The 16508-nt window shown below is 33.3% G+C and overlaps 2 protein-coding genes across 2 annotated transcripts in view; one reads left to right on the top strand and one right to left on the bottom strand.

Annotated features, from left to right (window-relative positions):
- Positions 1–3443, top strand: part of LOC111697292 (alanine--tRNA ligase, cytoplasmic) — a 36783-nt gene extending 33340 nt beyond the window's left edge. The window contains exons 40-44 of the mRNA XM_023467233.1: positions 625–689; positions 961–1064; positions 1769–1905; positions 2296–2393; positions 3201–3443. Coding sequence (XP_023323001.1) covers positions 625–689; positions 961–1064; positions 1769–1905; positions 2296–2393; positions 3201–3296 — 500 coding nt within the window. The 3' untranslated portion in view covers positions 3297–3443. The remainder of the gene's footprint in view (positions 1–624; positions 690–960; positions 1065–1768; positions 1906–2295; positions 2394–3200) is intronic.
- Positions 3444–5718: 2275 nt separating this feature from the next.
- Positions 5719–11304, bottom strand: LOC111697298 (viral IAP-associated factor homolog). Its single transcript, XM_023467239.1, has 8 exons — positions 11207–11304; positions 10399–10459; positions 9937–10018; positions 9309–9450; positions 8910–8986; positions 8297–8366; positions 6467–6598; positions 5719–5922 (listed from the first exon to the last, which is right to left on the bottom strand). The coding sequence occupies exons 1-8, from the start codon at positions 11282–11284 to the stop codon at positions 5848–5850; spliced, it is 717 nt and encodes a 238-aa protein (XP_023323007.1). The 5' UTR covers positions 11285–11304; the 3' UTR covers positions 5719–5847.
- Positions 11305–16508: the final 5204 nt, after the last annotated feature.

Here is a 16508-nt window from a genome sequence, read left to right on the forward strand (position 1 = left end):
GTCTCTTATTATAATTTAGATCACTTACTCACATAAAAGTATCAAATATTAAATATTTATCAATGTTTAGGAGAGATAACAATAATTAAGCAGAAATACTACCTATTAGTTACATTAAGAAATCTAAATTAGCATTACATTATCAGTTCTCCTCCTCAACAGGAACAAATACATATAAAAAAAAACTTTTCTAATCCCTTCCTTATGGCAGTATAAAAATATATAAAAAAAATCAACACAATCGGAATTGGTACACATCCTCAAACGGAGGCTGAAAATAAAGAAATGCAATTATGACCTGTAAATAATATTTTAATGATATTTTTCATTTAACACCAAATAACGGGCTTGTGATTACCTATTCAAAACTGAAAAAATTTTGGAGCTATCTTTTAAAACAAAGAAGTTAGAGCCATTTGAAATATAGAGGCCGGCCTCGAAATCTCGAATTATCGGAAACTTTCCGGAGCCATATCTCCGGCCTCGGAGGTCTCAGAACGCTCATCTTCGGGTTCTGAGATTTTTTTTCATATCCCAAATTGTATGCAAAATTTCAGCAAAATCTGTGACATGCCGTCCATCAGGTGGCTGACTTGACATGGAATGACCCATATATATTTCTAGAACCAATGCCTGAGAAGAAGAAGGACCCATTGGATGCTCTCCCAAAGGGAACCTTTGACATGGAGGTAACATTTACCGCAATTTTTAAATTGGAGCAGCCATCTTTTTTATGATCAAGTTTCCTAATTAGTTTGGGTTTAAATTTTTTGATTTTTTATTGTTATTTTTCATTTGCTTTTAATGGTTGACTGGGTATTATTTTATTATTGTGTGAGTGAATTGTTTTCATATTGTTTTTTTTGTTATTAATATGGCACTGTTATTTTTATCGTAATATTTTGCATATTACATTATCAATATATCTTGTTATATTGTTATAAATACTGTATTATTTAGGACTGGAAGCGGTTTTACTCTAATAATGATGAGGAGAAGAGCTGTGAATATTTCTGGGAGAAATTTGATCCTGAAAACTATTCTATTTGGAGAGGGGATTACAGGTAGGGATAAGGGAATTACAGGTAGGGATTAGGGGATTACAGGTGGTGATAAGGGGATTACAGGTAGAGGGATTAGGGGATTACAGGTAGAGGGATTAGGTGATTACAGGTAGGGATTAGGGGATTACAGGTAGGGATTAGGGTATTACAGGTGGTGATAAGGGGATTACAGGTAGAGGGATTAGGGGATTATAGGTAGAGGGATTAGGGGATTACAGGTAGGGATTAGGTGATTACAGGTAGGGATTAGGGGATTGTCTTGTCTATATGTCACTTGTGTCAATTATCAACTGGAAATTGATGTTGGGCCTTCTGCGGTTATTTTTGAAGAGGACTCGACCTTGATTTCTACGAAATGATGGTTGGATTGTTTTCATTGTCATTATCTTTGTCTTTGTCTTTGCCATTGTCATTGTCATTTTCTTTGTCTTTGTCTTTGTCTTTGTCTTTGTCTTTGTCATTGTCATTGTCATTGTCATTGTCATTGTCATTGTCATTGTCATTGTCATTGTCATTGTCATTGTCATTGTCATTTGTCTTTGTCTTTGTCTTTGTCTTTGTCATTGTCATTGTCATTGTCATTGTCATTGTCATTGTCATTGTCATTGTCATTGTCATTGTCACTGGCACTGGCACTGGCACTGGCATTGTCATTGTCATTGTCATTGTCATTGTCATTTTTATTATTTTTATTATTTGTTAAGGTACAATGATGAGTTGAGCCAGGTGTTTATGTCCTGTAACCTGATGGGAGGTATGTTCCAGCGTCTGGAAAAGATGAACAAGAACGCCTTCGCCTCTGCCATGCTCTTTGGGGAGAACAACAACAGTTCTATTGCAGGTCACAATTGTCATCACATTATGTTAGCCTGTCCTAGTCGGGGTGCTCGGTCCCTTAGCACATCCTTTCCCCGGCGCTCGACTTTCTAGCACTTTCTAGCCGCAGCGCTCGGCCCAGAAATGGTCGTACTAAACTTTACCCTCAAATATTAAGATAAGATATGTTTTTTTATGTAAAAAGTCTAAAAACTTTAATTTAATAATAATTTAATAAAAAAATTGAAAAACTAGTTCAATAGAACAAATGTTCGTTCAAAAGGACTATATTCCTTTTGAACATTATTCTGAAAGAACGATAGTCCAATTGATATGACACCAATGATATAAAAAACTATAGTCTACTAAATTTAAATTTCTAAAATAATAAAACTTATGATTTTTTTAAATTCAGCTATCTGGGTTTGGAAGGGACAGAACTTGGCCTTTGAATTATCTGAAGACTGGCAAATTGATTATGCCAGCTATCAGTGGAGCAAGCTAGATCCTAAGGTACATTTGTCATATTTTCATTTATTTTGCTTGAATTATTATTCATGATCTTTCATATTCAATTTTGTTTGTTTTAATCTTTGGATGTGTGTTAATTGTAATTATAAAGTCTGGTAATAATTTTGCTTGGTCCATAAATTAATTGGTTGTTTATTCCGTTAATTTTTTTTTTTAAGGTTAATTAGTCCGTTATTTGATTCTTCAGTGCGTTAATTGATGGTTTTGATCCTAGTCGGTTGTATGGACAATAATCATAGAGAATAGAATATATATTAGAGGGGAATTTACTAGAAAAAAGTGTAAAACTCACTTTTGTTGTACTTTTTCCATACTGCAGGTGTACTTCACATATTTGTGCTTTACAACCTTTTGGGCCCTGGAACATCATTTTATATAAAATATAAAATTAATATTTAAAGAAAACCAAATTATGAAATAGACTGGTTTCATAATTGACCAATGATCATTTCACTATGCCTTTCATATTACAAACGATGATTTTCCGTTATAACTATAAATCAAATTATGTTTTTTATTCACCAAATTCATTTTATAAAGATTATTTAGCAGCTTTAAAAATTGGAAATTGAAATGGATAGTCTAGGGAACATACTGTATTAATGTACTCTTAAACACTTTGAACTCCCTTTCAGGCTGAAAGGGACTGACAAAATTCATACCGAGTGATTTTCTAAATTCCACTCTAATATATATTCTATTCTCTTTGCCTTTAATTGGTTGTTTAGTTCGTTAATTGATGTGTTTTCTGTTGATTAATTAATCTTTCAATTGATTAATTGATTGTAGTCTGCGGAAACTAAGACGATGGTAAACCAGTTCTGGAAGTGGGAAGGAGTTGACGCCAAGGGCAGGAAATTCAACCAGGGGAAGATCTTTAAATAGAAGACGACCTTCCAGCTCTTTTTTCTGCAGAAGACACAGCGATGAATTTAGAAGATATTCTATTTTGATATGATCCGAATATGTCCAATCTCCATTTGTAATCCTATATTTTGCATATTTTTATATAAAAAGTACGATATGCCTTAATTGCCTGAATTTTGCTCACATAATATTTCTATTCTGCAGTTTTTTTTTAAATTTAAAACCTAGTGAATTATGTTTATACTTATTTTAGGCAAATCGTTTTTTGGTGTTGGTTATTGTTAATATTTTAAGAAATTATAAAAAGTAAATTATAAGTTTTGGACTTTGAATATTAAAATCAATCTTTTTAACAAAATAATTTAAGAGTTGAGATAATAAAGGAATTTATGTTTTTTCAGAGAGTGAATATAATTAGACTTAAAAACCACATAAAGTTGCCTAGGATGCGATTTAAAATTAATCTGTAAGGGAACTGTAGACGTAATTTCAAGTGAACCTCCATTTATAGTGTGGCATGCAATTTCACAGAGAAACACTTTTTTCTTATATTTATTTTTCTACGAGATACAACGTTGCTGTCTAATAAGAGATTCTGCGGATAAAAAATAAGTCGATATTTCCGTCATCCTTAATAACAACAAGAAGTGTAAAGGGTACCGTTGTTAATCTGACGTGAAATTGAATTATTACTTGAAATTACTTCTACTGTTTCTTCCTGATATAAGATGCTGTTCTGTAGAGACATTCTTCAACTAAACTACGAATTATTCTACCCTAGACAACTACACTAAACAGATACTATTTTTACGGATAGTTCCTTAAACTTTTTAGCATGTCACCCCTAGTTATATATAGCTTCTAGGGGAACACTTATTAGTATTTTCTTTTAACAGCTTTATTAAGACCTTGCTTAGTACTTCTATTTATATATTTATCTCCTGCAACAGGAATGATGATGATTACAGACCCATTTTAAAAAAATCGGAACCAACTTTATTAAATCAACAATATTTTAATAGAAATTTTGTACTTTAATATTAATATTGTTGAATTTTTTTATTTAATAATAAACGGCATAAGTACAGGCCAATCATCCCCTTTCAAATCCGTTTGAACAACAGCGAGAAGATTCAATTTAATCGATAATCAATTTTTGATTAAGTGATGGGATGGGATATATGGGATGACGGTACTAAATTAGTTGGACAAATCCCAAAATTCTGGAATACGGGTTTTTGCACAAAGTTCTAACTCGCAATACCGACTCTTCATGCTAACTGTATGGACTGAGTCCGAATTTGTTGAATTTGAGCCGCGTTTCAAATCCGGAAGTAACCGGTTTCAATTGAGCGCCGGATAAATTCTTGAAACTTTGAATACAATTTTAAGTGGAACCATCCATATTTAAGCCTAGTCTCAAATTCTTTAAATTCGACCTCTGTGAACATAATAAAATGAGTTTACAGACCAACATGTCCGTTTCACAACGATGCTCTTTAATCCTCTATCTGAGTAACTAAAAGAAATATTTTCTATGTTTGTTGAATTCTGGCAATTTTTCTTTATTTCCACTGAAACGTAATTCTACGTCACTTCTACAGAGAACTCACAATTAAAAATGATCGATTTTCGAACTGAAAAATAAGAATATATATATATCATTCATTCTTGATGAGACATCATATTGGATTATCTGTAAGATTTAACGCTGAATTCATTATAATACTCGAAAAACCTAGGGTTATCTGTACGAGAATCTTTGTATTTGACTTGAATGATTTTTTAAAAAGATTCATGCCTTTAACTTTATCTGATTTGTTCCGAAAATCGTAATTTAGAGCCATAAACGATCCTAAATGATTTTGGACACCCATGTAGATTTAAACAATTAAGTTGTCAATTGTACATGGGGTTCACCGACAAAGGGTCAAACGACACAGGGTCAAACGACAAAGGGTCTAACGACACTAGGTCAAAAGCGCGACAAAGGGTCAAAAAATGGAAAGGGGAATTTTTTTTTTATTTTGACAACTGTTACAGTTAGTATTTATTTATTATTATTTAGGGTTAGGTCAAGACACTTTCTGGGCCGAGCGCTGCGGCTAGGACAGGCTAGGGGGCCGAGCGCTGCGGCCACGGGTTAGTTTAGTTAAGACACTTTCTGGGCCGAGCACTGCGGCTACATGGTCAATTATATCCATGTCTAACATATAAGATCCATGTACAAAATTGATAGGAGGGTTGATTCAAATCAAAAGATATTTTTATCATTTTGACCTTTTGTCGTTTGACCCTTTGTCGCACTTTTTACCCTTTGTCATTTGACCCTTTGTCGTTTGACCCTGTGTCGTTTGACCTTTTGTCGGTGAATCGTACATGGAGGGTCACTAGAGATTACGTCTATTCTCGACCTTTCATTTTAAAGAAAAGCAACAACTTAATTCAAACTTATTATTAATAATATAAAAGAAAACTGGTCAGATATTACTGGATGTACAAAATTATTGGAATACAATATATCAAAAGTTGGCAGAAGAAGGCATTGAGGTCAGAACAGGCGTTGAGCTCACCAGTCTCCCTCGTCACTAAGGTCGTCTTCATCCCGACCTCCTCGTAACGAGCTCATCAATACATCCTTCACCTAAACAAATATTGTTTAAAAAATGTTACCTCGGATTTTTTTAGATCAAAGTGTGTTTTAACGTATTTCTTAAGTAAAAAGGGTATGTAAATTTTTATTTAATAGCGGAAATTATCTTTTCGAGATTTGCTAATAAAAAACTTTTTTCTAAATGTATTCTATGTATTCTACTTGTATTTTCTACTCTTTTCGATGACTTTTTTCGCAAAAATTCAATTATTTTTCATAAAACAATTATTTTCTAATTTCAACAAATGATGTCCAAAAAATCCTGATATAGTGGGGAAAATTAATTTTTTGAAGGCAAGGAACTACTTTTGTTAAAGACGGCCAATGTATATTAATACCATCATCAAATCAAGTGTTTGTTAAAAAAAGTTACAAAACTATGTAAACTTATATATAACAAACTATGTAAACTTAAATATTTTAATGATAAATATATATCTAATGAAATTAGACTTACAGTCACTTTCAGAGGTACAAATATAAACACTTTAAACTACTTTTGTTTTTTAAAAATCTGTGTTACTTTATTTACAACCTTAGGTTTCGGATCCTCCTTGATGGATGTTTCGATAGCTCCAGTTTTACCCAGCAGATATTCAAACTCTTTCTCAGTCAGGTTCATCCCACGGAACTCAAGGGGACCAACTAACTGACCCTTTAGGGTACCCTGAACAAAAAATAACTTATTAATAGGTTCAAGGAGTAACAGGGGACAATTAGGCTGCCCTAAACAATAGATTATAGATATTTGATTAAAAAGTATCCTATTATTTTAATATGATTTGAGTGTAGAGCTATTTTAAAAAACTCAGTACTTCAAATCTATATATAAAGGGGGGGGGGCACAAAACGTATTACTCTCCGGAAAATTTAAACAGTGGTTAAACATAACTTAGAATTGTCGTAGAAGGCTGATTTTTTGCATGCAAACTCAGAATTATGTATATTATGTGCATTTTTTGGTTTTGAAGGAATCTGAGCAAAAGTGCGCGCGCGCGCGCGCTTTTTGAGAAAAAATACGACTTTTTTGACAGTAAATCAATGTTAACTTCATTAATTGCACTTGAAAATTTTTCCTGACACTCTTGAAACAAATATGCGCTAAAAAAATTCAACCCCAAAGGCTTAAATGTCCGCGCGCGCGCGCAATAAAAGAAAATATCTTTGAANATTTTCTGTACGTGTGGTGAACTCACATTTATCACAAGGATATCTCACCCCTTCATGTTTATTCGCAACGTGTCTTTTCAGATCTGCAACTGCAGTTGCAGAGTACTCACACTTATTACAAGGATATCTCACTCCCTCGTGTTTCCTTCCAATATGTTCCTTCAGCTTACTTGGAAACATAGCAGTAAACTCACATTTATCACAAGAATATTTTTCTAGTTTCCTCTTTTTTGTTATAGACTCAGACAGCAGGCAATCCTCTTCGTATATTGCTTTTTCATCTGAACAATATATTTTTCAATGATTAAAAATTAGGAATGGAGTTCTTGTTCTGTGAAGTAAATCAAGCAATACTGGGAGACCTAAAAAGCCTTGAACTCATTTAAAAGTCTCTCATTTGTGTCAAAAAATGGGCAGAAGCCCAAGAAAGTTACGTGCGCCTAGCCGAAGCGCTCGGCCCGGAAAGTGTCTTAACCTAACCTATCCCTAAACTATATACTAATCTCTCTCTTGTAATTCAACGCGGCAAGTGCACGTAAATTCCTCGGGCAACTGCCCAAAACATAAGGATCTTCTGTCTTGCATAATATTATGTTCTAAGCCTTGTTTCTGTTAGACAGAGTCAAATTATCAGAGTTATAATTGCTCTCAATCTATATACATACTCTGCTTGCCTGTTTGTATCCAATAAACGTCAACACGGCTGAACCGATCGGGCCTAAATTTTGTGTGGGACCTAACATGGTCCCAGCTAAGGTTTATGAATGACCAAAGTTTCAAAATTAGCCTCCAACAAAGTTTGATTTCCATTAAATTTAAAAAATCCATGAACTTTTTTAGAATATCCGCAAACTTTGTTTGTTTTTGTTTTACAATGTATACAAAGACTAAATGTTCACAAAAAGAAGATGAGCGCGAAGCGCCCTAAAAGAGTAGCAAGTTAGTTTAAAATTTTTTTTAGTTGAAATTATTACAAGAACTCGATATCTGACATATGGGATCTTTCGATTAGCCAGAAAAAACGATTTCACCAAAGTTTTTTTTTCTCTCTAAAGAAGCATCATATAAAATCAATTTGAAACCGTTTTACGGCGGTATTGAAAATGCAAAGTAAAATTTTATCTACTTCGGGAAAAAATGATCTTGCAAATGTTCTATCTTATGTAAATAATGTATTAAATCTATATTTATTTACCTCGTGATATACGAATATAGTTGGTAGATTTTTATCTGGATAGTTAGGTATACACGTCGTAGATATTGCCCTGAAGAAAAACTTAAGTTAAAATTAAATTTCTTGCTTGATAAAGGAGAAACAAGAGATACAGGAGATACAGGACCTTGTCGGAGAAACTATCAAGATATCAAGGTATCAAGGTATCAAGGTATCAAGGTATCAAGGTATCAAGATATCAAGGTATCAAGATATCAAGGTATCAAGATATCAAGGTATCAAGATATCAAGGTATCAAGGTATCAAGATATCAAGGTATCAAGGTATCAAAATATCAAGGTATCAAGATATCAAGGTATCAAGGTATCAAGGTATCAAGATATCAAGGTATCAAGGTATCAAGGTATTAAGATATCAAGGTATCAAGGTATCAAGGTATCAAGGTATCAAGGTATCACGATATCAAGGTATCAAGGTATCAAGGTATCAAGGTATCAAGGTATCAAGGTATCAAGGTATCAAGGTATCAAGGTATCAAGATATCAATATACCAAGGTACCAAGGTACCAAGGTATCAACATATTAATATATCAACAGATCAATATATCAACGTATCAGCCTATAAAAGTATTACCTGAGAAATTTGACCTCCGGGAACCTGACGGCTAGACGGTTCATATACTCATTTAACAAGGAACACAAGGGAACTCCCTGTACAATAGAAAATATTAAGAAAATTTTTCTTTTATTTCTTACATTACAATTTTACTTCCTCAGGAGTGTACATTTTGTAGATTTACACGGTGGGAGATGTTTTCCAAGATTTTTTGAGGGATGGGGGGGGGGGGACAAAGAATTTTTTCAGCTGTAATTGTTTTCCCTCTTTTCTTATACTCTTTTTCTTGTGTGTGATATTTTCGCGGATGGGGGAAATGATTTCTAAAAAATATATGCGCACTTATTCGAAAACAACTTGTAAATCATGAATATTTAAAAAATTATAAAGTGTACAGTGTACAGCATGTGTACCAACCTGTTTGTATAGATGCAGAACAACAAATATTCCCTCTCCCGCCTTGTTAACCTCCTGTACATAATCAACGGCTGTTATCTCACGAACCTCACCAAACTTAGCCTTGGACATCCTTGCTTTCATCTCAGCCATCCGCTGCTGCCTTCAATTATAAAAGTGAGGGACATTTATTTTACAAAATTACCCCCCCCCCCCCGAGACAGGGGGAAAGAAGAAAATTGGAAGTCCTAGCATGTTATTGATAGTTTTCTTGGTATTTTTTTTATAGGTTTGGCTTCTGAATTAAATGCTTGATCAAATTGCTAATATTTAGCCCTGTTGGAAACTAAAAAAATATTTTTTAGCGTGGGCTATGGGGATCTAAATTCCTTATTTTTTTAAACCATGAATTCTAGATAAGCAAGAGTGAGACCCATAAAATAATGGAATATGAAGGCGACAAATTAGTAATCTTTGTGATATCTTATGTTTCAATGCTCATTGGACTGTTTAGAATCATATCTCGTCTTCCTATTCCATAGTTTAATAAGAACCACTATAAATACAATCGTATAAAAACGGGATCTGCGTGAGGGGTGGTTTTCTGTAGCCCTGACACACGCGTCATATTAGATGGATAGGCAAATACCTGATCTGTAAAAGAATTTTTTCCTCTTCTTCATCTTCTAATTCATCCAACTCATCCAGGTCCATATCTTCCAGAGCCTTTCCTAGATCAATCAATCAATAAATCAATCATCCAAGCAATCAATCAAGAATCAGCATTGCTCAAATTTAAAGTTTTTTATAAATTAGTATTTTCTCAAAAAATGTATGAATCTTTAAATTGTCAAAAACCTATCCTGTGATTTTCCGATTCGCGCAAACAAATAGTTTTAACATAGAAAGGAAATATTTCATGCAATTTTGATAAAACTTGCATTTTCCGCAAAAAAATTAATGATCTTCACAAGTGATAAAAAAATGTTTGCCGCTTTTTGCAAACATATATCTCTAACAAATTTTCCGCAAAAAAACAGAAATCTTAAAAATGACAACATAAAAAAACGTTAACAAAATGAGAAAATATATCTAAAATGAAAATGCCCACCTCCTGATTTTTTCTGAATAGTTGCCTCCAACATGCTCACAATATCATCCTCAGTGATATCCTATACATTATATAATTCAAACTTTTTCCTCCGACATGCTCACAAAATCATCCTCAGTGATATCCTATAAATTATATAATTCAAACTGTTTCCTCCGACATGCTCACAATATCATCCTCAGTGGTATCCTATAAATTATATAATTCAAACTTTTTCCTCCGACATGCTCACACTATCATCCTCAGTGATATCCTATACATTATAGAATTCAAACTTTTTCCTCCGACATGCTCACAATATCATCCTCAGTGATATCCTACACATTATATAATTCAAACTTTTTCATGGGATTTAAACTAAATTTATTATTATTTATGATACTCGATAAAAAAATATTTTCCAACATTCCCTTTAAACACATAACTGAATAAATCATAATCAATCTTTTTGACATGACAAATTTAACGGGAAATAGCTTTTAAACCCTGGATGCTAAATTTTACGGTTAAAATCTTTTTAATTTGTTTTCTGAATTTGAAATACCAGTGGAAACATTTTTAACCAATAACTGGTTTGGAATTATACTGCGTTTCATTTCATCATGTTCATAATGATGGTTCGTGGTTTTTAATTGGAATTTTTAGAACGTTTCAAAAATTAAGAACATTCTTAAGAATAAAGTTTTAAAATTTCTCTCCGTTTATATTGCCGCTTTATAAAAATAGGTCAACCATCTTATATGCTTTTTTTTTAACTGCAAAACATCAAGATAATATTAATTTTTATTATTAATTTATGTTCAAAAACCTTTTTCTCTTTTGGTGGTAGAATTCCTTTGGCTCGTAGGACATCATTCCATTCTGTATCTTCATTAGGGTCTTGCATTTTGATATTTATATATATTCTAGAAAATAAATATATTTTAACATTTATTTTATATATTCTTATGAAATAACAAATGAATGTGATATCATAGATCAGAGGGGGATATATTTTAGTCATTCTTTGAATGAAATGCATGTTCATATTCCTTTAATTTTGTCAAACTAAATGTTATAAAATTGTTTGACTTTGCTGGCAATGACTTTAATATTTAAAAACTTTTAGAGTCTTTTCTACAGAACGATTACCTCCCAACCTTATATCAATTTTTTACATGATCTCAAATTTCAACTTTTTTAATCGAAGTTATGAATATTAATTTTGTATCATTTAAACGATTTCTGGGCCGAGTATTTCACGGCTAGGACAAACTGGGGGGCCGAGCGCTGAGGCTAAGATAGGCTACGTGCATGGCCGAGCGCCACGGCTAGGAGACCGGGCGCTGCGGCCACGCAATCACGTCTAAAACTATAGGCCCCATGTTTCACATATGATAACATATACAAAAGTGATAGGCGGGAGGTGTCCAAAATCTTTCAGATGGAATTCTGCAAGTCTAATCCTATAAACCATAAATTCGGTAAAAGCTTGCTATTGTTTTGATCTGAAAAGTCTAAAACTCTAAGAATAATTTGTAAACATGCTCGAATTATTGTAAAACTTCTTAAAAACTCAAAAACATTTAAGATGTCAAAATTTTGGTAATTTCCTAGTATACGATTTTTGGAGCCCCCCCCCCCCCTCCTATCAATTTTTGGGGGTCCAAAAATCATATACTAGGACAGACCCAAAATTTTAACCAAACCAACCCAAAACCCCATACAGGCAATATTTTTGACAAAATTATTAGTCCTAACCCTTTATCAAGCTACACTCAAAGTACTGAAAGTTACAGTAAAGTTACAGTAATGACTGATATAAAATAAGTTGGGAGGGGTTTATCTGCAGTTTAAAGATACGCCCCTTAACATAAGAACAATTCATAAAACAGCGACTATACAACTGTATTTGATCGTTAGACTCACAACTTAACTAAAATATAATATTTTCCATATAAAGGAAAATATAACACACATATGCCCTGTTTTTGGCAAAGTCCCAATTTTAGTCTGCAAAGCTATATTTGGGTGACTTTCCCCTTAGTAGGCTGTAGTAAGCTCCGTCTCACATTCCGTTCTAGAAGGCATTGATAAATGCAGATTCCGTTGCAGACCGAATATGAGCGCGACCAAACTAAAAGTCGTCTTTGGTATTTGAATACTATGTATCTTTCGACCTGTGCAAATCCGCTATACTTCACTTCTGACTTACGCCAAATCTACTATACTGCACATCCGACCAACTAGCACGTGGTTTTACAGCTGCTAGATGGACTTGTGGCCTCAGCGCCCGGAAACCCTAGCCTGTCCTAGCCGCGGCGCTCGGCCCCAACCTATCCTATCCGCAGCGCTCGAGGCCCAGAAATTGTCTTAACCTTGCCTAACCCTCAAATTTACAAAAATCAACAACTGGCGTAGGACCGATATTGCAGTATGTCTGAAAGTAGGTCAGAAGTTCAGTAGGGGGGATGTTGCGTATGAAACGATGTAACATTTGTAAAAATTTACATGATCATGATCAATTAACATACATATTATAAGTATATTAGGTAAATATAAGGACAGAGCCAGAGATATAGAAAATTAGAATAATTTTAAACAAATAGATGATTTAAAGAATTGCTATTATAACTGCTCAATTTTTATTTTCTAGAAAACGTTTTCTAAATCTGATGATTGCATTCGCTATCCTAGGTACAGTGAAACCCTTAATAAGGAATACATTGGAAGAATTTATTAAATGTCGTCTTGACAACTTTTCAATGAGTTTTATACTATATTACGTAAATTTCAGTATTTGCGAAAATAAATAAATAGCCATGAATATGCGGGAACAGTTTTGAAGAGTTCCATATAATCATTTAATTAAAAAACTAAATATCTGCAACCTTCCATTATCAGAAAGTGAAGAATACGACATTTGATGAATTCTTTCGATGTATTCGTTATTAAGGGTTTCACTGTACATAGGTCGGTTTTCGTAGCACCGCTGTAAAACTGAATAGTGAATAAATTGTGAAATTAATTTAATTAAATTATGCGTCCTTCACTTCTTAGTCTTACTGTGCTCTACTTAGAAACATGCGACGGGGTCACAGGGGTGGGAGGGGTACATTAATGATGTATATATATATATGCCATATATGCCATAGAGCAACTTTGAAGTTTTAGTTATAGGGACAGAGGGCGGAGAATTCTCAATAAAACTTGTTAAAAGTATAATTAAGGCCGTTAAGGCATATATTTTTAGGATAAAAAGCCTAACGCATAATCTGCAGGGATAGGAATAAGGATCAAAACTTGATTTTGTTACGTAAAAATCATAAACTCGTGAATTTTGAAGATAATTGGCCTGTAGTGCGATTTAAAATAGCAAAATGATAAAAATATGTACTTACATAAAAAAATAAGAAGAATACTGATCAAAATATTTGCTTTGTAACAACATCAAAACGCTTAAGTATAGCTATAATGTCGTCTTTCTATTTCAATGTTTTCGGGTTATCACTGTAACTAAATATTTGGACATATTTGATTAACTGGATGACAAAAATCTAATAATTATGGTTCTAGAGAAGGCATAAACAGAGGATATTATGTAACAGGGGGGGGGGGGGTCAAGATTATATTTTGACCCCCCACCCTTTTTTCTGGAGACTGACCTAAAGTTTACTGCATAACTTATTTTCTTCTCTGGGGAAGAGGGACTTCTAAATTTTTAAAATGTGTAAATATTATTTTTGTTTTGTGTCTGTGTGTGTGCAGTGTGCAGTGTCAGATTAGGAATGGGGATATAGCCCATTATTAATTTTCTTTCCAAGAAGATTAAGAAAAAAAATCACATGCGGGAATGTTCCCTATAAAGAAAGATGTTTATGAAATGTGTAAAAATCCAAAATTAGGCAGCACATTTTCCCCCTCCCACCCCCCAGCTTGTCATGTTTGGGAAATAATTCTCTTTACATTTTTGCGAGGGAGGCTGGAGGCGATAAAACTCAATCATTTACCCCCACCCCTCAGAGGGTTGCAGTCATTTCATAATACGAGTTAGAAATATGTAAGGTTTTCACCATCGGGTTTCAAATTTATAGGGATTAGCAAATTTGCATTTGTGGCAAAGACTAAACTCCTTAAATTCAATGTGATTATAAATTGAGAAAAAAAGAGTTAAAATGTAACTAATTTATTTAGCTAAATTTGGAAAATTTAAAAAAATAATTTGATAAGAATTTTTTCAAGAAGAAGAAGAAGAAGAAGAAGAAGAAGAAGAAGAAGAAGAAGAAGAAGAAGAAGAAGAAGAAGAAGAATAAGAAGAAGATGAAGAAGATGAATGATGAAGAATGATGATGAATGAAAAAGAAAATCAGATATATCTCGCCGAATTCTCTGAATAATGAAATTAGTTCATTTAATTTCCAATAACAGTCTGTGTGGTCATCCATTGTACATCTATCTATCCATCTATCCATCCATCCATCTATCTATCCTGAATGCATGTATCTATCTATCCGTATATATCTGTGAGGTGATCTATCTAGAGTTGTGCTCTGCTGACGTTTAGATCACCCAATTCATTACAGTTTACAATATACATTCAATATTATGGAATTTATCAATACCTACAACTTATATTATTATACAACTTACAATTTATAATATATTAAAAACAAATTCACACAAACTCAGCAGCTCTGTGTAAATTATATCTGAAGGGACTTGAGACGTTATTTTCGGTGACCCTCCATTTTCAAGTGGTTGGCATGTTTGATTCACAACGGTACCCGTAAATGCTTTGTATCAAGGGTGTAATGCAATGAAAGTTAATTGCAGTTGCGTATACTCTGCGTACATATTGAAACTCTTTGGGTGGAATTTGTAAACAAGAATAGATGGATCAGTGTTCTTTTATTATCCGAGGAGGTTAAAAGCATTAAATTTTGATAATTTTGATAATTCACATAATAGTTTCCTATGATCAGAATATTTTATTGATTTTTTTATGTGAAAGATGAATCCCATGTCAGGCTTTAACATCCGTCTAGTGTTTACATTACCGCCCAGAGACAGTACACTTCAGTACAAAAGATGCGTACACTTCTGAAATAACTTTCCGTGCATCACATCCTTGCTTTGTATGATCTAATTATGACTGTTGACAAAAATTAAATGCAGATTTCCCCGTATTACAAATTCATTAGGAGAAAATTATAAGAATTAAACACTTCTCAAGGTAGAATATTACGCACATTTTTTGATACAGGGTGTCCCAAAAAACATGGGAATTCCGTGGATATCATCTTTGTTATGAATTAGCATTGTAATACCTAATTTCAAAAGCCATAATATTATTATGTCTGCTACAGTTTATTTTATGAAAAAGGTAAAAGACTGTAAAGGTGTGTCTATAATGTCTCCGGAAGATGAACAGTGAAGACGGACAAGTTTACTCTGTTTGTATACTATTACTGCAATTTTCGTATACTGCAGTCAATTATAAACAAACAAAATGTGAACATAGCAGACGAAACCCTTACAGATTACAGCTTTCTCAGTAGGTATCACAATACAAAATCAAAAAATTATTTAAAAAGACGATATCAAATTCGTCACTGAATTCCCATGTTTATTGGGACACCCTGTATTATAGTGTTCATTTATCGTGGCTCCTTGAGTGTTTATTTACCACAAATATGAAAAATTCAGAACATATTCTTCTTCTTAATAGATCTTCAATAAGAGAAAACATGATTTCGTTTTTACAAGCAATTCACTTTAGTTTGCGAAGCTCATCAAATCAATCCTGAATCTTCTAGTTTACAAACAATTGTTCATTTTTAAGTGTAAATTCCCCCCTTGAGCTCCCCCCCCCCTTAACAACTATAACATAAAGTTAACTGAGCAGAAAAATGTGTCTAAAAAATTAAAATTTGATGCTCAGAGTAAAAAGGAATAAAAGATAAATTCAGCACATTTTAGTTCAATAAAACATTCCTGGGCGGGGGTCTCTGAATGGGGAGGGGGAGGGGGGGGGAAAGCATCCTAAATTCAGTGTTAATAGAGTGTGATGAATACATTGAGTACACTGTTGAATAGATAACATACCATAGATAATATATAGTATAGAATTC

Source organism: Eurytemora carolleeae, unplaced genomic scaffold, assembly GCF_000591075.1.
Source record: "Eurytemora carolleeae unplaced genomic scaffold, Eaff_2.0 scaffold48, whole genome shotgun sequence".
NCBI classification, from domain to species: Eukaryota; Metazoa; Arthropoda; class Copepoda; order Calanoida; family Temoridae; genus Eurytemora; species Eurytemora carolleeae.

What these genes read in the sequence shown, in the direction of transcription:
- LOC111697298 (XM_023467239.1), bottom strand. Translation starts at nt 11,284, where the DNA reads ATGCAAGACCCTAATGAAGATACAGAATGGAATGATGTCCTACGAGCC. An exon ending in TATTCAGAAAAAATCAGGAG is followed by an intron (nt 10,019 to 10,398) that starts GTGGGCATTTTC and finishes TGATTGATCTAG; the next exon opens with GAAAGGCTCTGGAAGATATG. An exon ending in CCGGAGGTCAAATTTCTCAG is followed by an intron (nt 8,367 to 8,909) that starts GTAATACTTTTA and finishes GTTTTTCTTCAG; the next exon opens with GGCAATATCTACGACGTGTA.